Source organism: Tympanuchus pallidicinctus, unplaced genomic scaffold, assembly GCF_026119805.1.
Source record: "Tympanuchus pallidicinctus isolate F22 unplaced genomic scaffold, pur_lepc_1.0 scaffold19, whole genome shotgun sequence".
NCBI classification, from domain to species: Eukaryota; Metazoa; Chordata; class Aves; order Galliformes; family Phasianidae; genus Tympanuchus; species Tympanuchus pallidicinctus.
The window spans coordinates 5,699,048-5,726,710 of record NW_026294710.1 but is presented as its reverse complement, the minus strand read 5'-3'; the positions used below and the strand labels follow the sequence as shown (position 1 = coordinate 5,726,710).

General features: G+C 38.7%; 1 protein-coding gene across 3 annotated transcripts in view; it reads right to left on the bottom strand.

The window, feature by feature from the left end:
- The window catches only part of PHTF2 (putative homeodomain transcription factor 2), a 106,877-nt gene that overhangs the window by 35,003 nt on the left and 44,211 nt on the right, over positions 1 to 27,663 (bottom strand). For 2 of the 3 annotated variants that reach the window (XM_052680870.1, XM_052680871.1), the window contains 9 exons: positions 26,534 to 26,749; positions 25,007 to 25,135; positions 23,661 to 23,933; positions 22,559 to 22,690; positions 20,396 to 20,482; positions 19,230 to 19,385; positions 17,565 to 17,660; positions 14,163 to 14,288; positions 11,294 to 13,421 (listed from right to left, as the gene is read on the bottom strand). In XM_052680870.1, coding sequence (XP_052536830.1) covers positions 13,401 to 13,421; positions 14,163 to 14,288; positions 17,565 to 17,660; positions 19,230 to 19,385; positions 20,396 to 20,482; positions 22,559 to 22,690; positions 23,661 to 23,933; positions 25,007 to 25,135; positions 26,534 to 26,749 — 1,236 coding nt within the window. In that variant the 3' untranslated portion in view covers positions 11,294 to 13,400. Of the gene's footprint in view, positions 1 to 11,293; positions 13,422 to 14,162; positions 14,289 to 17,564; positions 17,661 to 19,229; positions 19,386 to 20,395; positions 20,483 to 22,558; positions 22,691 to 23,660; positions 23,934 to 25,006; positions 25,136 to 26,533; positions 26,750 to 27,663 lie in introns of those variants that run through there. The other variant, XM_052680872.1, reaches the window with a different exon arrangement.

The following is a 27,663-nucleotide window of genomic DNA, read 5'->3' as shown; positions in this document are numbered from 1 at the left end:
CACTGAACCATCACCACCATGCCCATGTTGCCACACCACTCAGTGCCACATTAACACATCTCTCCCTGGCACATAGTCCATGACTTCAACTTTAACACTGCTTAGCCAATTTCTTTCTTTTTGAGTGATTTTGGTGATTATTTGGTCCACTTTTTTTTTCTCCTCAAATTGTCTTTATGGATTTCTGTTGTTGTTTTAAAAGAATTTGGGATACTTTAAAAATCTCAGCCTGAGTCTGTTAAGGAAGTAGGAGTATGTCCTCCTGGACTGTAGAGGAAATCCATGTCTGGGTACTCTGTTCTTCCATCTAGGACTGAGGCAGAAGCAAAAAGCCTTTCTGCATCATTTTGTGTGTGTTATGATTGACGAGGAGGAGAAAATGAAGAAGAATTTTGCTGTCCAAATGGGAAACGTGTGCACATATACACACATGAACATTCAGACAAACACATCCATAAACCACACAAAGTGCCTTGCTCATCCAGACCTTTGCCATAATACCTCTATGGGCCTAAAGATCTCTCACATTGGAGTAATTTTTGACTTTCTATCATGAAAATAGACATTTGACATTATAATGCATTTTAATGCTTGGCTAACCAATTTTTTCAGCTGTGTATGTGAAATGATCATTCGGTTCTCAAGGAATTAAAAGACAACCCTCATAAAAGCAACAAAGTGAGAGCTTAGTGAGTGCCATCTACATCATGCCTGAATGCCAAGGTACTGTGTAACATCCTGAGTATTCTAAAGGATGCTTAAGGGGTGATAAAGAGACAAAGCGATTAGAACTTAACTGCACAGCACGTCAGCATTGGTAGAAGGGTATGGTCATGATATGCTGAGCAATGCAGCTGAATTATGTCCGCCCTGGAATTAACCCATCCAGGACTTTTTGTCTCACAAGAAAAAGGGAGGTGACAGCACAACCAAGCAAAGTCTGCAGATATGACATACTTATATCTTTCAGGCTGACATTCAGTTCCTGCCTAATAGGGTAATTTTCAATTTCTTACATAGGAGATATGTTAACAGGCTGTGTTTGTAGCATACAGATTTTTGAGAATGGGAATTCAGGAGTTATTTTTTTCATAATCACTTTTGCGAGGAACAGTTTTTATTTCCTTCTAATATTTCCACTGTGGAAGAAAAAAGAGACACCTTTGAATTAAACTAATGCCAGTTGTCTATTACCGGATGGCACAAAGAGAGACAGACATTAAGGGCTAACAATATCCTGTAACTAGCATGACCTTAAACTACGGAAGGTTAATAAATCACTTCAGATGTAAATTTCTGTCTGCTCTCACCATGAGTTCTGAATGCCTTCAATCAGGTGGCATAACGGAATCTGACGATCAAAGGCTGCAACAGCTGGAGGAGCGAGCCTACAAGCTGGGGAGATGGCTGGGGCTGGAAGATTGAGCTTTTTGACAAAAAAGGCTTTGGAAATTCACTCCCTCAGGAGCCTGTAAAACTTAACCAAGGGACAGAAGAGGTTTCAATATTTAACAAAAGACGGAAAGGCTTGTAAAGCCCAGCATGGGTGGGGGCTTCAGTGGTTCTGGTTGGTCACACAGAGACACCATGGAGATGGGAAGAGGGGGAAGAGGCTTCGGGGAACATCACAAGATCACCACCCAGGTTCACACCCATGTGTGGGGCAAGCTGTGACCTGCAGGGCTGTTCCATAATGCTGCTACCCGGTAGGAGAAGAGCTGATGGCAGCAGTACTCACAGACCTGCATCATGCTCCGTGGTCTCTTCCCAGCAGGGTGCAAGCTACCTGAAGTAGTCTTGATTTTCCTCAGCTTAGTGATTTCTTAGTGGTTTCTTACAAAGCATGCTCATTTCAGGGAAGTAAACTAGGGGTTAGCTTGTCTCTCCATGTTTAGGAAAATTCTAGAGGGGCAAAAATATTTTGATTGTATCTTTACAGGAATAAGTTTTATAAAGCTCAAAATCATATAAATCAGAGCAAATTCCCTATGAAATAAAAAAATAAAAAATAAAACTGGCTCAGTTGAAATCAAACATAAATCTGTGGTTTTGGGCTCATGGGGGTGATGCACAGCAGCGGTCCCTGTCCCCATACCAATCACAGCCTGGCCACTCTGCAGCCCTATCACAGAATCACAGAGTCATTCCGGTTGGAAAAGACCTCTAAGATCACCGTGTCCATCCCCACCCCCAGCATGTCCTCTAAACCATGTTCGTCAGTGCCAGTCCACACATTTCTTTAACACTTCCACGGATGGTGACTCCGCCACTCCCTGGGCAGCCTGTGCCAGTGCCTCGCCATTCTTTCTGAGAAGAAACAGTTCCCAAAGTCCAGCCTGTATCACTGTGAACACAGAGAACCAGAAGCAGAGCTGCCAGTCTGTTTTCCTGCTGCTTGTCACTCAGCTTGGATAGCACCAAGGACAGTTTAGCCACGGTTTTATGTACTATTTCCTACTTTATATATAACACAAAGCATCCTAAACGCACACATGGGTCTATAGCTGCATGCAGGTACATACATTTAAGCCAATTTCTCGCAGAGGTGACGACAAACTGCAGCACTTCAGCAGAGCTGTGCCTTCAAAACGCAGCTTTCAGTCCCCACCTGCAGGCAGGACGGGGCAGAGCGCTCAGCGCCCAGCTCCTGGAGCCCAGCACCCAGCGCCTGCTCATGGGATCCTGCCGGAGCCGTGCCTTGGTCACTCACCAGCCAGAGCTTTCGAGGCCCTGGTGCTGCAATTTGCCTATTTTTCTGTGCTACAGGGGTGTCAGGCTGGGGTTAAAAGCACAAAATTGATACATGCATATATGTGTATTTCGGCAAAAAGACAGAACGCAATCGTTTTTTAAGTGGGGAAAAACGATTGAGTGCAAAGCACTCCTGATCTCATGTCAGACTGAAATTTTATTCTAACTAGAAAAAAGGCAACTAGTCAAACAGCAGAGATGTACCCACTGTACAAGCAAAATCGGACCACTTCCCCATTTTCCAGAGCACCAATGGGATATACGCAGGAAATTTGGGGACAGGGTGCAGCACCCTGTTGCTCCTTCAAACTTGGGCACCCACCAAGCCCCTGTCTGCACCAAAGATTTTGGCTTCCTGGTAAATTGCTGCACAGATCCAAAGGCGGTGAAATCATAAAGGTACATTCTCTTCAACAGAGGAAGCTCCAGGAATTTGAGGCTTTGATTGAAGTTCACCTTCAGCCCTCCCACATGCGAGAGGATTCCAGCAATAGCCAAGCCCCCTCCCTCGCCCACTGACGGCAGTCTGCTCGTCGGTGCAGGGTTACTTGGAGTTGTCAAAAATCATTTCAAATCCCATCAGCAGCAGCAGTCTGGGAAGGAGAACATTAACCCCCACGTCTAGCTAGCTGTGAGCTGCAGTTCCACTAGTTCTGAATGAAAATCACTCTGCAATGTTTGTCTTCCTATTTTTGTTGTGGCACAGGCCTTTAATTAATACATTTTCACAGCTGAAATAATGAGTTTTGTCTATTGTATCTGTCTGATAATTTATCTTCTAAGAGAAACAAGAGTGATTGCTATTTTAAAACACGAGCTTCGTGATTTTTTTTTGTTTCATTTACAGTATCTGCATAGATAAATAATAATAAACACAAACCCAATCCGTTTCCATCACCCCAGCAGAACAGGATTAATTTACTGTAACAAAAGCGGATGGGAGCATCAGAAGCACTCAAAATATGCTCGCTGTGACTAACATCATGCATATGAAAAGCTATCTTCACTGATTCCAAGCTGCAGATGGATCTTGGCAGAAAGGAAGCTAAAGGAAACGAATGTAATAGCTGCATAATATGTAAAGATGACATGGAGAGGAAAGTCTAGACAATGTGAGATGATTGCCATGTTTTCCTGTTTGGAATGAAAAACTCAACTTTTGATTGTTCTGAGCTTGATCCGCCGAATGCACATCACTCTTCCAACCCATATGGGCAAGTGCTCTGCCATATGTTTTAGAACGTGGTGTAAGTACCTGGAGATACACTACTGCTGAAAATAAGAAAAAGTAAAAAGAAAAAAGAAAAAAAGAAAAAAGAAAAGAGAAAAAGAAAAAAGAAAAAAGAAGAAAAACAGAAGCAAAAGAGAAAGAGAAAGAGAAAGAGAAAAAGAAAAAAAAGAAAAAGAAAAAGAAAAAGAAAAAGAAAAAGAAAAAGAAAAAGAAAAAGAAAAAGAAAAAGAAAAAGAAAAAGAAAAAGAAAAAGAAAAAGAAAAAGAAAAAGGAAAAGAAAAAGGAAAAGAAAAAGAAAAAGAAAAAGAAAAAGAAAAAGAAAAAGAAAAAGAAAAAGAAAAAGAAAAAGAAAAAGAAAAAGAAAAAGAAAAAGAAAAAAAGAAAAAGAGAAAAATCACATGAAGTGCTGCCTACAGACCAGAGGTGCACTAACAAGAAGATGGAGCCTCCCAGGGCCTTTAAGATGAACACCTCCTTTACCACATCTTCCCCTCTCAGTGCTCATTGCCTTCTTCCTGCCCTCTTGCCTTCCCGCTCCAGGCTGCCCCACTGCCTCGTGCAGAACGAAGACCCGTAGGCAGACACCTTTCTCCCTTCCCACTGCTTGAGAAACATGGGAGGAAAACCCATGCATGAGGACACGTGCTTCGTTCTCCTCCATGCACCTCCTGCTGCTCTCCTTCCTCACATCTCCATGACCCATCTCTCTGTCTCCCAGCTGCGCTCCCTTTCCCTCATGCCCCAGTCCCTCATGCCCCAGTCCCTCATGCCCCATAGGAACAGGACACTGGTCTGTCATAAAGCCAACATTTGCTGCAAGAGATGAAGGGAGCTGTCAGCTGATGGCTAGTGAGGAGTAGCATGAGGAATCTCAAAACTTCTGAATACATTGAAAAAAATCCTTATGTTACTGAGCAGAGCATCCAAACAACTTATGCAACCCCATCTCTGTTATTTTTATCTGATACAGTGTTCACCTGCATGGTTGTCAAACCTCAGCACATCCTAGTTGTGTGCACCTAAATGCAGCCTGTCTCTGATCTTTGAACATGATAGTACTGAAGCTGGTTATTACTACCTGCAAAATCATACCTGCTGCAATTTTGGGACACTAAGAGCATTTGCTTCTAGTACAACATCCAGTAATTTACTACTGCTAAATCTTTCTAGCATCTTAAGCCAACAAAAATTAACACTTAACGTGTTCAGAAATGCACTGTAAGGAATAAATGATGCTCCAAGATTGTAATTCAGTACGTACTGCCCATAACTCTGAGCACTTGCATCCTGCAGTGTGGTGTCTGGGCTTATGCTCACAACTGCATCCCGAGGTGTCTGGAAACAATTTCTCCACCAATACCTGAATTAGATAAGGAGCATTGCAGGCAGTTGGCAGTACTGCTTGTTGATCTGTCGCTTTTTATCTCTTGCTTTACTTTGTATTCTGAGACAATGAAAACCTTCACAGTTTGAAAACACGAGTCTGTGTATGGAAGGAAATCTGAAATAGGCACGTAGCACCAAATCTTGGATATCCTGCTGAGTAAGGAACAGAAACTGGTTTTCAAAATAGAGGTTCAGTTATTACCTACATGAAGCATTTGGTTACTACAGAACAAAAATCAGGGGAGAATGTCACTTAAAAAAATATGTTACAAAGTAGAAATTCTGTGCTTTTAGAAACTACTTTGTCAATGACTATTTGAGGCATCCAGGATTGAAAACCAGTGTTTGGGAGAATTATTGCTGCTAAGTTGTTGTTCTGGCTGTAAAAACTTTCAGACTTTTAGTGCAGAACATCACAACTTCCCCTCACTTCTTTCATCCTACTTTTCTCTAAATAGGAAAATCTACAGATTTCATGATGCCTGCCCTGTGATCCCTTCCCTGACCTTGGCTCCAACTCATGGAGAAAGTGTGCATAAAAATGACCCCTGCACAGAGATAGCTGTGCAGTGCTTTTCGCCCATACTGTAGGCTGACATGGCTATAATGTCACTGAGTTCCTTCACATTGCCAGGCATGGAAAATTCAATGTAATACTACGGAAATTCCATAGGGGACTTCGAATCATAGAATCATTAAGGTCACCCAGTCCAATCACCAACCCATCCCCACCATGCCCAATAACTCATGTCCCTCAGTGCCACCTCATCTCCACGTTTCTTGAATACCTCAGGGACAGACTCCACCACCTCCCCAGGCAGCCTGTGCCAGTGTCTCACCATTCTTTATGAGAAGAAACTGTTCCTAACATCCAACCTGAACCTCCCCTGGTGCAACTTCAAGCTATTTTCTCTCACCCTGTCACTGTGACCCGGAAGCAGAGGCTGACCCTCGCCTCACCACAACCTCCTTTCAGGCAGTTGTAGAGAGCCCTGAGGTCTCCTCAGAGCCTCCTTTCTCCAGGCTGAACCATCCCAGTTCCCTCAGCTGCTCCCTATATGACTTGTGCTCCAGACTTCTTTCTCACTAAAGTACAAGGAATTTTACATTCCCAGCAATATCACAGTCACTGTCCTGACTGTTCAACCTCTTTCATTTTTTTGTACTGCAGTGACAGCCATTGGTTTTGTAGAGCTGGGATCTTGCTATAGAGAAGTCACAGCAGGTTCAGACTACAAGATCAGAAGGGAAGATCTCAGTGTACCACCACCTATGAGCTCCAGGTGTTAATTCCTTATCAGCAGTACTAATTTCAATAGGCATTAACCTTACCTTTAGTGAAAACAGATTTTTAATTTTTTTAAAATTATTTTTTACAACTGGATCTGGAGTTTTACAGTGTTATTTTAAAGCACCAATGGTTACTTTGCATTTTATGTCAAGATAGATTACTTGCTCAGTTAAGAAAATTTGAAAGAAACAAAATATAAAGGTGGTGGCAAAATCTATTTTGCTGGTCCCAGAAGTTCATCTCTTAGCACTGTATTATTAGGCCAAGACAAGGGATGTTTGGAGGGATCTCGTGCTCCTGAACAGACAGGAATGTCTCTGATTAGCAGGTATTCGATAGGCTTAGAAAATTAGTACTCCTTCAGCAAGTCACAGCAACAAGTGAAGCATCTGTTGCTTCCTCCAAGTTATAATAATCATTTTGCAATTATCCTTTGCATGCTTCAAATTTCTAATTTTCTGTTTTTATCCAGGAAGGCAGGATTTGTGGCACTACTGGAATGCAGCATGCAGACGTGCATGGCAAAGAAGACGAGGACATAACAGTGGTCTTTTACTGCTTTGCCACCTCAAGGCCAACATTTTTGCCTGTCCATACTACTTGCACTCACCGTATTAATTCCACTCTGCACACAATGAGAATTAGTCCCATTTCAGTAGCTTGGCTCCAATCTGTTCCAAGGTCAGTGCCTGTGACCACTGTTGCGTGAAGCTCCACGATGCACTGTCTGCAGCCAAAAAGGCCGCTTCGGGCTGCATCTCCTCAGCTGGAATGGTGCAGATGCTCGTGGTGTAAACAGCACCGAAACAAACCATGCTAAGAGAAAACTACAACTGTGTTGAAATAGCAGACTGAGCACAGCAGCAAACACTATGCAGCTGCATTCAGCTGCACTCGGGGGAGGGTGACACTGCTGAAGCCAGCTCCATGAGCAGCAAAACAAGGCACAGACATGGTAACAGCCTGTTACCAGTACGGAACTCAAGCACCAGCCTGTGGTGTCACAGTGGGACTGCTTCTCCCACCCATATTGGTCAGATGAACAAATGGCTCCCAGATATACTTAGAAGAATAATTTCACAGTATGGGTTTACAAATGACTGGAACCAGAAGCCTTGCTGGATTATTTTTGCATTATAGTTATCTGCCCAGCAAAGGCCAGCTAGTGAGAGGCTTGTGAGGAGAATTTGTGACTCGGCTGCAAAACTGCAGCCTGAAAATAAGACAGGAGAGGTGCTGGGAAAGTCTCATCTCTGTCACCTCTACTCCTTTAGAGGTAGGTAACCAGATTCCAGATGCTAGGGGAACACACCACAGAGTCCTCCCTGCACAAACTGTGAGGGTGTGTTTCTGGGCAGGTTGTAGATCTTTGTAACATTGCATTTTCACCCTCATTTACATCCACATGCTATTCTAGCATTGTATGTGGCTGTTCACAGTACTGTCACCCACCTACCTGGTTGCACACCCAGGCTAAACAGCGAGCTGCATGGAGATGGGCAGCTCACCAAAGGCAGTACTCAGCTCAGGGTGAATTCTTCTTGAGCATCAGTGTGTGATGCAGAACTTGTATGTGAAATCTTCATTTCTAGGAGTAAGGAAAAGGGAAAAAAGAAAAAAGAAAAAAGAAAAAAAAGAAAAAAAAAGGTTGTTTTCAATTCTTGTGGTTGCTGAATCAATTACACAGCTGTGGAAACCAAAGGCTGCACTACTGAACAAAACGTAAAGGTAGGATTAATCTACCTTTATTTAGGCATCTCAAAGTTTCACTTCTGAATCCAAATTACTCACATAATTTCCTTTACACTGAAGAGGGAATGACCCCAGAGGATCACTAGAACTGACATCAGGGATCAACTGTATGAATTCCATTCTGAAGGTAAGCGTTCTTGCTGAATGCAAAGGGAACCTTGGATCAATTCAACATCCCTGGAACTCAAGTCAATGAGTCCAACAGAGAACATTCTTTACCTGGGAGCCCAGTCACGGGTGTGCTGAGAGGGACATGCGGAGCTGTTGGATGGTGACTTCCTTAATGGGAAATCTCCTACCCCTCACTGTTGTACTCAGCCTTGGTCCCCATTAAAATTACTGCTGAAATGGTTTAATGAAAGACCAGCACAGTCCTTGACGTGACTAAGGAAAATGGTTCATTCCCCACACGTCACATCCTCACTGCTTCACCGCCAAGTCACCACTGAAGTTCCATTTGTTTAGCTGTATTTTTCAATTAGCCAAGTAATTCAACTCCCATCCATTCATGGGTATGGGATAGTGCAAAAGCAAAACATGCTTTTTTTAATTCACAATATTTAATTCACAAGCATACGCCAAGAGACTTGAGTTTGGGTTGTGGCATTGCCAGGAGGCAGCCACCTAATCCCTGATAAAATTCATTAACAATAAGATTATGCACAGCAGGCAGGAGCTGTTTGCAAATAACTGCTAAACTAAGGCCCTGGGCAGCCCGTCCCGTGCCACCACCGCCCTCTGGTGCAGACCCCTTCCCTAACCCCTCCCCTGACGCAGCTCCATGCCGTTCCCTCAGGCCCTGTCGCTGTCACACAGAGCTCAGCGCTGCCCCTGAGAGGAGCTGCAGCAGCCATCAGGCTCAGCCTTCCCACCTTCATGTCCCTCCTTTGGATGCTAATAGCTTTATGCCCCCCTGGTGTTGTGGCACCCACACTGCACCCAGTGCAGGAGTGAGGCTGCACAGCACAGAGCAGAGCAGGACAAGCCCAGCCCTCCGCTCGCCCGCTGGCAGTGCTGGGCTGCTGCACCGCAGGGTACGGTTGACCTCGGCTGCTTCCTCAGACTCAACTTGCTGACAGCCAGATCCCTTTTCTGCTTTGCAAAACACAGCTCTTTCCTCATATTCATATGGAACTTTCTGTATTCCAGTTAGTGCCCATTGCTCCTTCTGTCACTGAGCACCACTGAAAATAACTTGGTCCCATCCACTCAACTCCCACCCTTCAGATATTTATATAAACATTAAGGAGATCCCCCTCAGTCTTCTCCATGTTGAGCAGTTCCAGGTCTCTCAAGCTTCCCTCATACAGGAGATGCTCCAGGCCCCCAGTCATCTTTGCAGCCTTCTGCTGAACTCTAAGAGATCCCTGAATATATATATATAATTTAAATAATGTATATATATATATACATTTTATATATATATAATATATATATATATTATTTTTTTTTTTAAACAGAGGAGCAAAAGACAGGTCACAGTACTCCAGATGTGGCCTCACCAGGGCAGAGCAGAGGGGCAGGATCACCTCCCTTGACCTGCTGCCCCTGCTCTTTTTGAATGCACCCCAGGATCCCTTCTTGGCCACAAAGGCACACTGCTGGCTCATGGCCAGCCCACTGTCCAGCAGGACTCACGTGTCCTTCTCTGCGGAGCTCCCCTCCAGCAGGCCGTCCCCTAGCCTGTACTGATGTATGCAGTTACTCTTCCCCAGGCACAGGACTCTGCACTGACCCTTGCTGAAGTTCCTCTCCACCCAGCTCTCTAGGCTGCCTTTCAGTGAGACCTGGCCAGCACGGCCTCCTGGTGTGTCAGCATCTCATGCCGCACTCCTGCCTGAACACTGATAGATGCTTGGATTCCACACAGAACTTTTTATTGAAGGAGACAGCTTTAAGGAAGTCAGAACTGATAAAAATAGAGCAGAACTTGAAATAAGCCAGTAAGCAGTGATGCATCAGTCATATTCTATCCTCTTCAAGTTCCACAAGCATTTTGGAAGGTACTAAGTAAACACACGTTATGTCTAAGATACTTCCTGGCAACATTTTTAACACACACTCAAGAACTCTGTCACATTAAGGTGCCATCCAGAGATGAATGTTTAAAAGAATGGCTCTCAGAAGATGTTAGCTTCTTACTGTATAACACCGTCCTTCATTACCCTCAAAAGAAAATTTTATTCGTAAACCACCTACATTTGGAGCAAATTTAGAAATTGAGCAAACAAACACAAGAGCGTGGTGCAATCTGGTGCTGAATTCTCAGTGGCCAGGGAGATGCCACAAGTGAAACATGTCCAAAGAATAAGCTTCTGGAAAGAAATACATATACATATATTATACCACATTAAACAGTCAAAATGGGGATTAAAATTAATCCCTTAAACAACTGTGAAATAGGGCTGAATCTGCTGCAGTATTTTTCAGATGGAAATGTTTATTTGGGATCTGCATCTCCAGCTCTATTAAAAAATTCCTTTGTATAACTAACGTGTGGGAAAGCTTCTGCTCTTGCAATGAAGTTCAATTTTGACAGCCACCACTTGCCCTCCATGTGCAACATCTCCCTCCCCAGTGTTTTAAATCAAACAGAACGCATATTCGTAAGCGCGGACTTAAATCAAAACAGAAGACTCAGAAATGTGCTGGGTATTACTAAAAGATACAGCTTGCTGCACTTTTTTTCTCCTTTTTCACCATCAACCACAGAAAGCTTTATTCCACGCCTGATCACACTCGCAGTTACAAAACATGTGGCAAAAGTAACCATCAGCATGCAAGATCTGCCATATTTCTACTTGCCTCCATTTTCATACTGGATTTTCATAGTGAGGGATGCGATAAACCTCTCCCATTTTTGAGATAATGAATATATCTAATGGTAGCAAATAAAAGGTTTTTATTATTTTTAATTTCATTTCACACATACTTTACTTTTCCCAAGTAACCATTGTTAGTGCAACAATCCAGCACAGTGATAGTTGCTGAGGTATATGTGGTTAAACTAATTTCCCATTCAACCGAAACTGCAACGCATTCCCACCTTTTTTCCTTAAGGTACTGAAAGCAGTATATTCACTGTTCAAGATTTTTTTTTTAAATAATTCCATTCTAAATTGAAGAGTGGCTTTGAAATAGTGACAAGCTGTAAAAGCAACAGCCTCATCTTCTATCCCCTAGAGAACTCCAGCTGCGCTTTTTTCTTAAAACATGTTTTGTGCAAAATTAAGTTCTGTGTAGCTCTGTACCATAATTTGGAAAAACCTGTATATAAAATGTACTTAATTTTTTAAAACAATCCCAGCATCAGACAACAGAAAAAGAAGAAACAGATCAGATGCAGCCAAAGTTTCCACATGAGAAACTAAAGATAGTATGTTCTTAAAGCTCCAGTAATACATTCTTTCAAAAGCCAGAATGCACTTTGGTCATTAATAAACATTAGTACAGAGGCAAATAAAATACAAAATGCTTGTTTGTGTTGCTTTATATATAAAAATAGTTTTATACCACAGAAGTTTAAGATGCATTACTGTAAATGCTTAAAGGTTCTGAAGATCAGCAAATATAGTGTAATGCCCCACCTCTTAAAATTATTCATCATTTTTCAGCATGAAGCCATTATTTTAGAAACAAAAAGTACAAGAACATTTGAGCCTGGTGGCATTAATTCTCCTCACATAAGTTACCTGAAACAACATTTGCACTTCCAAATCAATTACATGAGGTGAACATTCACAATGAGTCAGTATGAGCGGGCCGTGTGAGAGGCACTGTCAGAAGGAAGAGGAAAGGCTCACGCTCACTGGGAAAGCATGAGGGAATACCCCATGCTGGGGAGGCGTAGGGCAAAGGAGATTAATCTGAAGAGACAAATATGAGAACGTGAGGCTTCATTCATTCTGTTGTCCACCAGAAAGACTCGTTTGCTATTTAGCTGTTCTTAAACTTCCATGTGGTATGAATGGCATATACTATAGTGTACATCAGGAGAGCATCTATCTTACGCTCAGTCACTTATAGCATTCCTTCCACCAGTATGTCTTTTGCCTATTTAAATATTTAGCTTTAACATATAATATATACTGCTCCATCGTTCACCATAATATATTCCAATTAATATACATTTATATGTATATATATAAAGTTTCTCATTAAAAGTAACAATAAAAAGTGCAGATATTGAGCATGCACAGTCAGAGCTGCGCAGAACAGCCCAGTATTTCAAATAAATACAATATTTAATTTTTATCAAAATATTATACAGTATGGTAACCATTTACAATTATTGCTCTAATAAAAGTGTTAACAAAGAGCACTTGTTGACCTGTTATGTAATACCTTATTACTATCCCAGGATATTCAAACTGCAGCCTAAATCAGTTTCGATCCTGGAATTATTCAAAATATTAAAACTCCCACTTGTTTCTTACAATAATATAAAATATTTCTGCTATCTGTCATACTGTATTGTCAGTACTTTACTTTTTATGTCCTCTTTATTGCAACCAAACATCTATTGATGTTCTCATGTTTCATCCTCATAAACGATCGGTGCAAATAAAAAATCCTAAGCCATGTTACCCCACTTAACTCAAATGACTTCCACACAGCACTACCGCAACTAAAAACGTTCAGCATTGCCTTCAGCTTTAACAACAAATACAGTAATATAGTGTATTCAGTTGCTAAGATTTCAAGTTGGCAGACACTCAGTTTTTGACCTTCCCAACTCTGATCCTTTCCAAATCTAAACAAATATTTTTGAAAATAAAAATGTCAACTAAAATGAAAATAAAATAGTGAGAAGATGAAATAAATACTAAGATTGCACAAGACAGTCAGATGTAAACACTTCAGTTTTCCAAACAACATCCTTTAAGAGGTTGTAGCTTCTGAAATACAGATTCAGTGGCTGCTTTGAGGCAGTTCTGTCAATGAATGAGCTCTTCTATAACACTGTTATCTCATCTTCTTAGCATATTATCAAGATTTGATCTTCCAGAGCTAAAAAAGTTAGAAAAATGTTAAATAAGCAGTATTTCCAGTTCAGTTTCTATTTAGCAAAGTTGCAATACCGTGTCTGCTTCTTATCACATGTGCTGCATGCAAAATTTAATACAAACGATAAATTTTACATTCATTTACTTGTAATATAAAAAAGAGTAGATGTAAGCAAACTCAGTGGGTAATTGAAGGCTTTATGCTACAAGTTTATTGAAACTAAGGTGTCCCATACCCCGAATCTTTGAATAATTTCCAGAGTTTATAGAGTTCAAAGAGGTTTGGAAGGTATGACCTAATAAGACCGCTCTCAAGCCATAAAAGCAAGACTGTAATGTTAGACACAGTAATACTGCATCTACTGTAGTACTTCACTGCAATACAAGACAAAGATACAAAAACATTGAGGAACTCGAGAGAGAAATCAGAACTGGAATACAAGAAGTTAAATAAGATATTCTACCTGGCCATGTAAGTGTCTCTTTATTCATGTCTAGGAATTCTTAGTGATTATGTGTCCTAAACAAAGTCAAAACACCACAAAACTGCAGAAAATTTTAAGAGGGTTCCTTTGACAACTGCGTTGCTATTCTTCTGATACAGCTTAAATTTCATAAGCACTTTCAAATAACAAATCTGCTCACTCACACAGATAAGAGTTAATTATTTTACAGTATAAGATTCAACTATCGTAAGATTCTGAACGCCATAATAAAGAGAAAAAAATGGCTAGGAAATAGTTACCTTTAGATTAAATCCAAGCAGGTCACTGATGACACCAGAGACAGCAGACAGGATGACAACTTGGGTGATATTATAAAGGAGTGGATTCATTGTAAGCCCATATAACCTAAACGGACTGTCCAGTTCCTAGTAACATGAAACAATTATATTATTTAAAAAGCAGAAATTATACAGTTTGGTTTTTGGTTTAAGTATCCAAAGGGGTATTTCCTCCATTTAAAACTGCTTATTCTCTTGCCACTATTTACTTTAAAACATCAACATATACTGAACTCAATGTTTCAGTCATAATGAGCAGGCTACAAGAAATTCTGCCTTATGCAGCACGTTTTTAGAGTCAGATTTTAGAGTCAGGGTACTTTATAAACTATCATTTATTTATAGACTGTCATGCCATTAATGATATGACTGACTCATGTCTATTTAGGTAGCATCATTACATCCAGTTAACAAGCAACATTCACATTAACGACCCATAATTTCATATTTTTGTTATGAAAAATAATGTGTTGTGGACTCCACACTGACTCACCAATGTTACATGCACAATACATGGAAGAATTCATGCCAGTGATTTCTATGGAACAGACAAATTGGCATAAAAAACTGTATTGAATTGTACACCTTACTTGTGTTCATACAAATACTGTTATTAGATAGCTCAGGCAGTCTCCAATTAACAGTGGAGTAAAACATTTCCCCACTCTTCTGCTTATGAAAACATGAAAGAAAATAGCTATTGTGTTCACTGACTGTTGATCGATGGCGTCTGAATAACCCTTCCAAAAATTAGAGGCTACCCATGTAGAACATCTGTCAGTTTGCTCGTGGAGCCAGGAAAGCAGAGAGCTACTTTGTCTGCCAGCCTTTTAAAATTCCTCATAGTTTCCTAAAAATCACCTTCAGTGTTTAACTGAAGAAATAAATAGGTAGGCAAAAGGAAAGAAAGATATTCCACAGTGCCACAAGACTGCTTCACTGCTATGAAAAATGAACAGTGTCTATTCTAATACAATTCCCTTTCTTCTCCATTAATTTAGAGAATAACTAGTAATGAACATAGAAAATGAACATAAAGGATTAAAAAAAATACTAACGATCATTTAACTGCAAATGTTTTGCACTTTCATTGGAATGATCAAAACATTAGCCAAAATTAATCTGTAGTGAACTTGAACAAAGACCTTTCTGCACCAGTTTTGCAATTCTTAGTGAGTGATCAAAGTCATCCAAACTTTCCTGGCCTTGAAACACGTGAGAAAGAAGAAAATATGTTTTAAATATAAAAATGGATTACGTGCAGTATAACAACCATCAGCACTTTCAACTCTTAATCTTTCTCCTGCATTACATCCTGGGTCTGGAACAAGGCTTTATCACTCCTGTTTTAATAAAAAAGCATTTCACAGCTCTGAATCTTCCCCGAAACAAGGTAAAATGAGAATGAACAACCATTCCATTCAAATGCAATGTACCTTTAAATTTTGCTGCAAATACAAAAAAAGCAAGATTCCAAGGAGAGCAGCAGAGAATTTCTCTTTAAGGAAACACTTTCAGCTTATGGGTTTCATCTCACCAACTTCGTGAGTAAAATTAAAAAAAATAAGCATAATCAATATTATATAATTCATTATTATTATTAAATTGACAATAAAAGCTCTTAGCAATCCAGTCCACTTAAGTGCTGAACATGAAATAATTCTGTTGATCACTAAGGATTCTATCTATTCTATTCTAAGGATATCTAATGCTCCCGTTTGGGAGATTTGGAAATCCCACCTCACTTTTGGGCACATTCTCATAGAAACTAAGGGGTGGTGTGGGATTTGTGTCATGAAATCCACCCCCCTGTTGGAAAGATCATGATGCTGACACATTTCTGTAAAGAGTAAAACATGAAAAGTGGTTTGAAAATAGCATGAATTGCAGGGAAAACTCTGGAACGAATCACACCAAGAATTCAGCATCCTGTCGACTACTTTTCACCCTGTTTTCTCACAGAACACCAACATTTCAGCTCATCAGATATCCAAATGTGATGCATTTTGTCTACTTGTCCAGGCTCCCCTTGAATCCACATAATCTTTCTGCATCCACAGCATTTTTGACAAAACACTTCCACAAGCCTCCTTTTTTCTGCTTGTTCCAAAAACAGCTCTTGACAAACAGCTCTATGGTCCCTCACTACAGAGATACCCTCAATATTTGATTCATCCAAGCACCCCATGACTCTGGTCCACAGCTCTCAACTCAGACAATTGCTTTGTCAATCCTGAATCCCAGGCTGCTCAGTCAGTTCTCACATGGGAAGTTGCACGTGCTTTTTTGAGACGAAGGAACCAGAAACACTGTTGAAGCTGAGGTGGTGGGGAGTTAGGTGACTGGAGGAAACATTCCATCATTTCAGCTATTAGCTAACTACATGGGAATCAAAGGGGTAAGTGACTGGAGTTCAATGTGTGGAAGAACCAGGCAGCAAGGTCTTAAAGTAGCACTATATGCATAATAAGTAATAAAATTTAAAAAGAAAAAAATCTTACTGTTCTTGAATTATTCTGACTGCAGAGCAAAGGTACATGCACTGAACATTTTGCCTTAGATTTACTGAATGATAATCCAACCACTATCTCTATGTGTAGAATAAGCATTAACTGTGCTATACTCAAACATGGCAGAAGGTGTTTGTAGCACAGCTTTGAAAAGAATTTAAGGGGAAGAAAAGACCTTTATATTTGCAAATCATTTCTGAAGAACTGTTTCACATCACCTTCACATCTTTGACTAAATGAAAGAGTTGATGAAAGAGGTGAAATCAAAATGCAGTTGTTACATTCCCTCTTAACACAAGAATAAATGAATCAGTGGCAGTATTTTAAGATCTTCAGTGTAACAGCAGAATGTATGACAAGATCTGAATACTGAAAGTTGAAGCTAGACAAATTTAATTTAAAACTTGCACTTAACAGCAGAAGTGATTCTGTGACAGTAAGTAAAGACAACATCAGTGTAATCAAGTTGTAGTTTAAATGCTAATCAGTATCAAGTTTTAAAAGGAATTATTTTTGAGGAAGAATACAAATAATTTAGTAGCTGATTACTAGAAATAGATACCAAGTTTGAAAATCAAATTGCATCATTTCATGAGGGTTCCTCATCCTGCACATCCTAAAGCACCTTCTCTCACCCTACATTAGAGAATAAAACTTACTGCATGTAATAATTATTTGTAATTCACAACAATAGCAACATAAGAGACTGAAGAAGTACGAACATGTAGCATCACTGCGAGTTATGAGCAGATTTAAACCAAAGGATACTGCAGAAATAACACAAATGATTCATTACGTCATCCATTCTGCTTCTAAGTTATAAATAATACAGTAAATCTATTTTAATTCCTACCTTCAATAACTTAGTGGCAAGTTTTAAAACGTTGTTCACTAGTGTCAGTTCCTCCTTCTTATTAGGCTTTTTCTCCATTTTCAAGTACAGATTTATCTGATTTAAACAGAACACAAGTATCAACATGTATGCAGAATCTAAAGGAATTCATTCGAAAGCATTTAATAATAAACTGATTATTCAGTATACATGATAGAACAGCAATGACATTTCTGCAAGCACAGAATTTTCTTTGCTTTGTTCTTAATTTTTAAGGACAAATACTGCTCCAGTTCTGTATGAAAAGACAATGTTTAGTGATACAACATTTGATACTATTACAGGAACAATTTTGAAGCTTAATGTCATCTACCAATCAGTCAAAAAGCACCACCTATGCAGTGTCTACATATTTTCTTTCTTTCTTTGATAATTGTTTGAGGTTTGCCAGTTCATTTTCAGATGTTATTCTTTAGTGTGCACACCTTATAGGCTTAACATTCCCAGAAATTCTTGCATCGACTGAAATGATAAAACATAATTCTGCTGAACTTTAATTTCTTTCAAAAAGATTTGTGTCACTGAATACTTCATGAACACCTTCAGTGCAGAAAATCCTGCTACTGCCTTGAAAAATATGAAATATTATTGAATTAAACTCCTTTACTGTAGAAGAACAGTGTATCAATCATTTCAATGCTTCTGGAATCCAGACTTCTTCAGAACACTGCTTCTGAGAAAGTTAGTTGTGAATACTAGCTCTCCCTTGGAAATCCTGAAACTCCTGCTTTCATTCTCATTGGTCTGATACACATGCTAGACCTGGCAAAGTTCAGTGTTTTGCTTTTTATTTAATTGCAAAATAAAAAATTGGAAAAAAAAAAATCTGACTTTTCATTTCAGTACGACAGCCATTGACAATACATTAAAAATCAGCATTATGTTCCAGTAGTCCTTCAAATGACAAACTTCTACCAAGCTACAGCAGCAAAGTTGCAGAAAGGAAGCGTTGTTACAGGGGTTTGTTGTAGGGTGGTTAATGAAGTAAGGACCTCATCGTGTAAGCAAGAATAACTGAATATTATTGTGTCTCCCTGGCAAGTTCACTGCAAGCTTGTACAATTAAGTTAAAATCAAAATGATCACTAATACATTGCAAGGCAAATTAAGCTCTCAATCTGTTTCATTCCAAAGTAAGTTATGATTTTAGAGACAAAGGGATACCAGACCTTAAATATGAAAGAAAGGGTCTCATATTGAATTACATTTTCCTTTTTATTTCAGGGAAATGAATTATAATAGAATAAGCTGGATTCAAGTACAAAGCTAAGTGATAACACTTGTTAAACTTTTATTTATTTAAAGTTCAGGGAACTTAGACTGTTGCTTTCAACTTCAGGTTTTGAACTGGCTAAAATGTTCACGGCCTGACTCTCAGAGTGTAGTTTAAAAACCTATGAAAGGAAAATAAAACGTAGAGTTTCTCTGTCTCTCATTTGCCTTGCAGTTTTTTCAGTATCTACAGAAATAGAACTTCAAGTTGTAAGGATCTGGAATAACTTGTTTCACTACACCACAGTTAACTATTACATTCAAACCATTTTAAGTCAGCTAGAATGCATGCTAAGAGCTAACAGACAAATGATTTATTTAGATAGAAAAACGTATATCTGCACAAATTCTCACCTGCTCAGTAAGTAATATTGAGGTATTGCTGTATTTTTTACTGGTTTCAGATCCAAGAGTAACAAATCTCAATAGAAAAAGTGTTAGTGAAATGCACCAAATTACTAGTTCCCAATTGTAGTGACAATCAAGGAAGATCTCATGCATGTGAAGCAGCTGTAAGCAAAAGGGAAAAATTAAAATTGAGTCCAGATTAATATTTATACTGCAATATAAGAAAAGAGTTATGTATTTTCCCAACACCAAAAAATAATTTCCCAGTAATAAGTATGAGGGTTGTTTTCAGGTATTAAAAATAAAATATTTAATCATAATTTAAAATCAAAATTCTTTAAATGATATTAGAACTGAGAAAAGGTTGAAAAGTGAAAAAGTTGAAGGAAAGTGAATTCCAAGCCTCAATCAGTATTTAAACATTTTTTTCATATTTCTAAAGTAACAGAAAAATGTATTACATTCCATGATGATGATTTTACACTCTATTTTGTGATTTCAAAGACACCATGTGGGATGAAAACCAAAACATGCCTTCAAGTATACTGAATTACATAGAAAATTTGATTGAAGTAGCGTGATTGCTGAATTACATTCTTATTAATGTATTTATAGCTCACTACTGTGAAAACACATTCGCATTAACTAGGGAAGGAAGTGGAAAACACAACCAGAAGTCATTCAGAAGCTTAACTGTATGCTGAAACAGAAGGTGGAGCACAGACTTCTTATTAACAAGAAATCTGATTTAATCATAGATGTGCTTTCAAAAAGGCATTCCACTAGAGGGCAGGCTAATACAGCCAACAAATTCATCAGCATCTTCAAATCCTTATTGTTGTTATGTCCTTACGAAGCACATCTTGATGCACTATGTTAGAAAAAACTCTTATTTTAATTACAAAATGAACAATGAAAAAGGACAGATAAGAAACAAAAGAGTAATAACACCATGCCAGTAATTACTGTGAGTTTCTTTGGCTATTACAGAGTAGCATACTGATAATATTCTAAAGTAAATAAATGAATACAATGAATGGAGCTTAATCTTCTGAAAAGCTCTAATAGCCGTTACTGATTTTTCACTGGAGTCTCTTATCTTAATAGGAACCATCACACAAAAGGCAGTCTATTTTTTAAAAAACTACTTAAGTCATGTGTGATTTCCTCACCTGTGCACAACAGATAAATACAACTGAGATAGTCAGGAGGAAGGCAGATGAAACTATTACATCAACTGAGCGCTGAGGACCTCGACGCTGAAAATAACAGAAATGCATACATGAGTGAAAATCCACCTAACCACTGAACCACTGACGTTCAGTGCAGCCAGTTACATTTACTCTTAGAACATAGTTTGCTCATAGCTTGCAATTTGGTAATCTGAGTTCCACACAACATATAGGAATTAAAAGTACAGCTCCTAACAAATACCCCCGAAGGCATTTGAGGTAATTCAGATGCAGACAATTAAGGACAGCTATGATAAAAGAATATATACACCACTTGTTTAGTTAGCTCATTCATGATGAGAAGCAGTGAATTCACTACAGCACCGGGCTTTAATTCCGAGTATCAAACCAGGGCTAACAACACTTTGGACATCAGATTGCAATGGAATATCAAGACTTAATTTCACATAGCTCTTTGTTTTCACTACTTGCATCTTTCTAACATACAAAAATCATAGTCGTACATCACTCTCATCACAGAATCACAGAATCACAGAATTGTAGGGGTTGGAAGGGACCTCCAGAGATCATCGAGTCCAACCCCAGATCATCGAGTCCAACCCCAAGGTACAATTCTCTCACGTGACAATTCCAAGAGAGCAAGAAGGAAAACTTGGGAAACAAATACATTGTGATGAAAGATCCAATGTCACTGTACCCAGTAATTTTTTTGTTCTTAATTTCTTACTGGCATAACAAAATGTTTCCATCCACTGAACATTTTCTATGTTCTTTCTAATTAAATAATTAAGTACCCTCTGTTGCAATGAAACACGTCCAAGTCACAACACGCATCTATTTCACAACTTCATCCTCCTATTTATGTAATTAGCAGTGCCTTTGGAGAAAAGTGGGAGGTGCGTATATGCAAGGTATAATCTTGGAACTTGGAAAAAGAGATAGAAGGTTAATTACAGGGGAAAAAATCAAGTACAAGTTGGTACTGCAGCAGTAAATGCTCCTATACACACAGCATTTTGCCTGCATGAAACTCAAGATGTGCACATATTTTAACTCATTTACTTACAGATGGACAAACAACCAGGTAATATGCAAGTGTAATTTGGACAAATGCTATGCCAGTATCTGGCAGTAGCACTACTGTGAGAAGGCTAAGTTCCTTAGCTGCTTGTCTCCACTCCTTTACTTATGCAAGTGCAGGCCTTATGGAGCTGCCCAGTGAACCACATGTATCAGCAGATGGAGGTGAAAATGACTGCCCTTCACTGGTTATTTTTCAGTTTGTTCTGCACCTGCTTCTGACCACTGTGTGTCTGCACTTCTGTTTGCAACAACAGAATTATAGAGAAGTTTCTTATGGCATATGAAGAGGTGGAATACATAGGTGACAGTTGTGAGGAAAGAAGGCAAGACAGTCTCCACATCAATGTCAACATACATAGCTTTTAAAGCGTGAGAGCTACATTCTACTGCACAAATGCTGTTCTCCTTCTTTCTTCCTACGCAGCAACACATTACAGACTAGACAGAAAAAAGCCTGCCATGATGTAGGCACCAAAGTTTCATTACCTAATGCAGAGAGAAAAATAGAAAAAAAAATACTTGCAAGCTCAAAAAATGAGCCAGGATCATCAAAATGCTCTGGGATGAAAAGAGCATTAGAGAGCTATCACTTGAGACATCTCATTATTTCAGTTGAACAGTAAGAGTAAAGAGATCAGAATGTCTTACAAGTCGTGGGCACAACTTCTAGCTTCGTGTGATATGCATGCACTCACAGTATAAATATGCACACAAGCTCCCTTGCTTCATAAATTCCTTGTATATTAATGACACAGGTGGAGCTCTTACAGTGATTTATTGTCTGTGTTTTACCACACTATACTCACCTGAGACACATCCCTGCTCTAATCACTTAACAGAAGACTTCTACTCTGAACACGGTCATACCTCATACCAAGGTGAAAAATACTCTCATCTGGCTGCTTGCTGATGCTGCTGGCCAGGAGTTGCCAAAATAAAGTGGACTGGGCACACATGCACCAGTAAGGGCACACAGAGGACAACTCAAACACCTACTTTTCATCAACAGCACATGGGACTGTTTCTATTTAAGTGGTAGCAAAAATGTACGTTACTTACCTTTAGATAGGACCTGAGAGAAAGCCACATTTTTATATTCTGTACTTTCTTCAAACGGAAGTGAGGAACCTCTGATTTTCTCGCCCTTCTGGCGGATGTTAGATGACCAAAAAGTTTAGCAAAAAGTAACCTCTGCAGGGAAGGAAAAAATAATGAAGCTGTTAAGTCATTTTTGAGGGCGCTAAAAAGAAAATGGAGAAAAAGCTTCACTTAATATACCAATGTACAATGTATCGAGGTAAAGTAAAACATGTTAATTACAACACAGAAATAAGAGTCCTAAAAAGAAGAGATACACTGAACAGTTTTAAAAGTCACATTAATTTAATGAAAACCAAAATAGAACTGCAATTCCCCTTTTCAAGTTTCAAACAACAGATCTACAATGCTATTAACATTTGGGAGATAATCAAACAAGTCCATCACTTGCACTAAAGAGTGCTTAACCCAGAACTTTTTTCCAACAGAAACGGCAACTAAAGCAGTTCAATGCTTCTCTATTGTACTGAAGCCCTTCTTTTGGCTACAATGTAAGAAAACTAGTTATCTTTTTTCTTTTCCAGGCTAGAAAGTAACTACACTAGGGAGCTAGTAAGAGAGTATCAGACAACAACATTGCCAGTCTCTGGGACAGAGGCGTCAGCAAAGCAGACAGGCCTGGGGTCTGGACCAGACCGTTTCCAATTACTCTCAAAAATGTTTTGAATGAAACACGCTGGTGAAACAATCTAGAAATTCAGAGAGCTCTTTTACCAAATTTCTTTCTTCTTGAGGAACACTGAAACAAACCGGGTCATGACTAAGAACGGGCCAATGAGCTGAGTCAGAACTATGAAATAAATGGTTTTACCTCCAAAAAGCTCTTATGCAAGAAAAAAGCTTAGCTACAAACTTGAAGGACACTTAAATCCTTTGTATCTGGGTCATCTCCTAATCTGTAATCCCACTGAAGTATCTGGAACTGTCGATCTACAAAACCTTGGGGCAACTATGAACACAAGATGAAAATATCCACAAAACCAAATAAAACACAAAATAAATAAATAAATGAAACCCCAAAACAAATTACTTGGTTTTTTTTGACTAGGTTTATTTTACGTACCTGTTTGTAAGTTCTCTCTGCTACACACAGCAGGAAAAAGAAAATCCACACTAGAGACACACGGACCACAAAACTTATAACAACCATTGAGAGAACCAGTATGTCTCCATTTGATCCAAATGCTGTAATGCAAAGTTCAGTGGCAGAATGTGCAGCTAGCTGTTCCAAATCTTTAGCTTGGGAAAGTCGAAATACAAATGGCATTAAACCCAAGACTAAAGATATGATGTTTCCAAAAATCTGATAACCGATTCCTGGTATATAGCTGTTCACCTAAAAGCAAAAGAAAAAAAGCACATTGTAAAGTTTGGAACTTATCTTGTCCTTATTAATGTCACCGTTTCACTATTGCAACAAACACTTTACAATGCGTTACACAATATGAATCCTACAACCAAGCATCTTTGTAGTTCACTACTAATAAAAGGAAAGTGCTCCAGGAGCATTTAATACACAGCAACAATCACGAATAAACACCAGCAACAAAACATTGAAACGTTTCGGTGTACATCCTTGCAGTAAAAATTAATTCAACACTGAATTAGCAAAATTCAACCAATCAGACTTTGTGGTTTACATGTTGCATCTCAATCTAATAGTCTAATTGCATTCTGCTTCTAGGTTATGTGGTTTTTTAAAAGAATCAAAGCATTCACAGTGCAGTAGGATTGGAATTCTGTTGTGCTGTTATGGCTTTATCAAGGTTCACTTCTACTGTGACTGCACCCAAAACTACATTGTTTCTGAGGCAGGTACAGAGATCTGAACTTAGTTTGTGAATGCAGTGCTTTCTGACAAGTTGGAAATGTCCATATCAACTTGTCAGAATTACTGATAATTGCCATAAACTATGCTAAGATTTTACATGTAACCCTACTAAATATATGAATCATCCATGCTGAAAAACAGTATGACATCAATCATAAGGAATGCCAGGAATCAGAAGACATCCCATTCATCGTCTTTACACTTTTGTTTCCTAAAACAGAAAAGCTTTCTTCTCTAATCTGAACTTCAGCATCCAAATACTCAGATATATGTACATCTAACCCAACATATTAGTTGTCCATAACAATCAAGGACATAAATATTCACAGCATATGCCACTGGAACAATAAAACAGAGGCTATGTTACTAAGCACCCAGCAATGCAAATGTATTTTATTATCACACCACTCTTATTACTGATAGTTACAAGAGCTGTAAGTACGAGGGCCACTCCAAAAGTAATGTCTCCTATGTTATTTTGTTGGTCCATGACATCAGAGGCAGATGTTGGTCATGTGACAGTACAGGCAGTACTTATTTTTTAACCTAGACACAATATCTGTAAAAAGAATACTCACTCTGTTCATTATCATACCACTGATTTCAAGCACAGACATATCTGCTTTCTTGCAGTCGTTCCCCTCCCATACAATTGCACTTATTTTTTCTAGTCCTGGATTCAAACTATGGATCCAAGGCAAGTGACTCTGGGGAAGACAAACAATATATTCCATCAGTAATATCAACCTATTGTTATGTCAATGTTTCTTTGTCAGGAATACACTAACAAAAAAAAAAAAGTGCTTAGACTGACACAAATGTTGTTACATAGCATTTACTTCTCCTGCATTACTGTATGTTAAATAGTCAAAGTCATTCACTTCTTTCCCAATAAATAGCTGTTGTCTCAAGGACTCTATTCAATGTATACTGCCTCAAATGCCAAGTAATTTCCACCTAAAGTAATGAATGCACATATTTATTTACTCTAATCAGAGAAGAACTGAGAACTGAAAGACCCAGAAAATGCTGAGGTAACAAGTGCTGCTGCAGCCACTTCTCGATTTCCCTCAGTCCTGTCTCACTCCTTTCAGTTACAGGCAATAAAAACTGATCTCAGCTTGCCAGGTTAACCAGCACTGTTTGAATCAAATAGAAAGGCTGGAATGGGGGGCATATTATCAAATATTTATCATATCATTTAATAAAAGTATGTGGGGGGGGGGGGGGGGCTGGGGGGAGGTTATAACTTGATTTACCAGTATTTATCCGAAACCTTTCTGTGCTGCTAAGTACTCATTTGTTTCCTTTCTTTTCCATTAGAGGGGGAAAAAAAAACCCACCTATATTGTTAACATAAATTATAGCTGCAGAAAGACTTTCTTAAACATAGATTTCCACTATTTTCCTCTAGAGGGAGTATCTACACCAGGAGCTGAAATTCAAAAATTTCACAGTCTATAATGAAACAAACCAACCAAAACATTACACTTCAAAAAAACATGGAATACAAGCAAGAACAAAAATAAATTTTAAAAGCAAAGAGTGCAGAATCGAACTGCAAAAACACTAACATTTTCTGAAATTGCTGCCCAGATGTTTCTATATAACAGTATTAAGAAAAACAAATGATCAGCATTAAGGTAAAAATAAAATGAAAAAAATATTTTATCTAAAAAGAATACAGATATTATAAATGTATGAAGAACATAAAGAATACACACGTAACATGATATTACATATGTTATCTTGCTGTGTGGTTTCATATATATACACATGCATATACAAACAAAAATATTCCCTCAGATATATACATGATTCTACAACAGGAACTTTAATCAATCAATACTTGTCCTGAACTACAATCCTAAAACAAAAATATTCTGCTGGCTATTACAATATGTTGTCATATCCTCTTCATCTGACAAATTAATTACTGAGTAGCAGAAATTCAATTTTCCTTGTTTTAATTCTACCAAATCACTTTGGCTCTGTTATTCCATTTAATAGAGAGTTCTTTCTCCATGGCTTCCTGAGCACATGAGAAAGCTGATGAGACTGAAGATATACGTGCTGTAAAGTCAAAATCAGCAGATATGACCAACCTGATGAAATGGGTCATCTCTATATTCTTTCTTCACACATGGATTCATTTGAGGACTTTCTACATCCGTCTCACTAGTACAGGAAGAGTGGCACTCTGCACAGTGTAGGAGGTCCTCCCACACATCTTCAGTTTCTGATTCTGGCCTTGCACTCTCAGAATCCTGCCTGGAGCTTGAACACCGAGAACTGCAGCTAGTACCTGATTTAGGGGTATCCTGAAATTAAAATATTCATTGGAATTAATGCTGTTTTTGTACTCTATTTCCTTAACAGAAGAGTTAGTAAGTTCAAATGTAGCAAGTCCACGTGCATCAGTTTTTTATGTTCCACTCATTACATTTCAAATCAGAAAGTATTATATGTTTACTGCACAGTTAGACATCACACAAGTAATAGTTTGTGGTCCTCGTATTCATGGGGGATTGGTCACACAATGAAGACTCAATTCACACACATTAGGAAGAAGTAACTGTTCTACAGATTTTTAAAATTCATTAATTTAGAGCAATCATCAAGCCTGTCTCCAACTTCTGATTTAATGAGTGATAAATTAAGTCTCCTAAAACACATTACAGCTTCCTTATTTTAGTGAAAATATCGAAGATATTAAATATTGAATTAATATCGAATTAATATCGAAGATATTAAGTAAGGCTTAAAGGCATATATACTGACCTGCACTTAGTATAGAAAAGTAAAGTGAGAAAAGCCTAATTCACTAAAAATTTTAAACTGATTTGCCACTTTGTCCTTCTATCCCATGTTGTTTGGTTTGATCTACTTTACTTAGTTACTAACGTATCTGACCCTCCCCAACCTGTTAGCATAGCTTTTAAAAAAATTCACAAAAGGATAAATCAGATTAAAGCAAGACTAAGGGATTTAGAGGACAAAGACTTCCTCTTTAGCTTCATCCACAGAAACTGGGAATATGTGGAATAAAAAAAATAAGCCTGAAGTACAGTGACACAGCAGATAGGCATTTGCAGATTGTGTCTCCTTCAGGTGCAGACTCAGAATTACACTGCCAGATTCTGCTCACCGTACAGTGAGGGATTCTTTCAAAAAATGGGCAAGAAAAAAGAAGGTCCTGGAGGAAGAAGAGACAGATAATTCTAACTATCCAAGA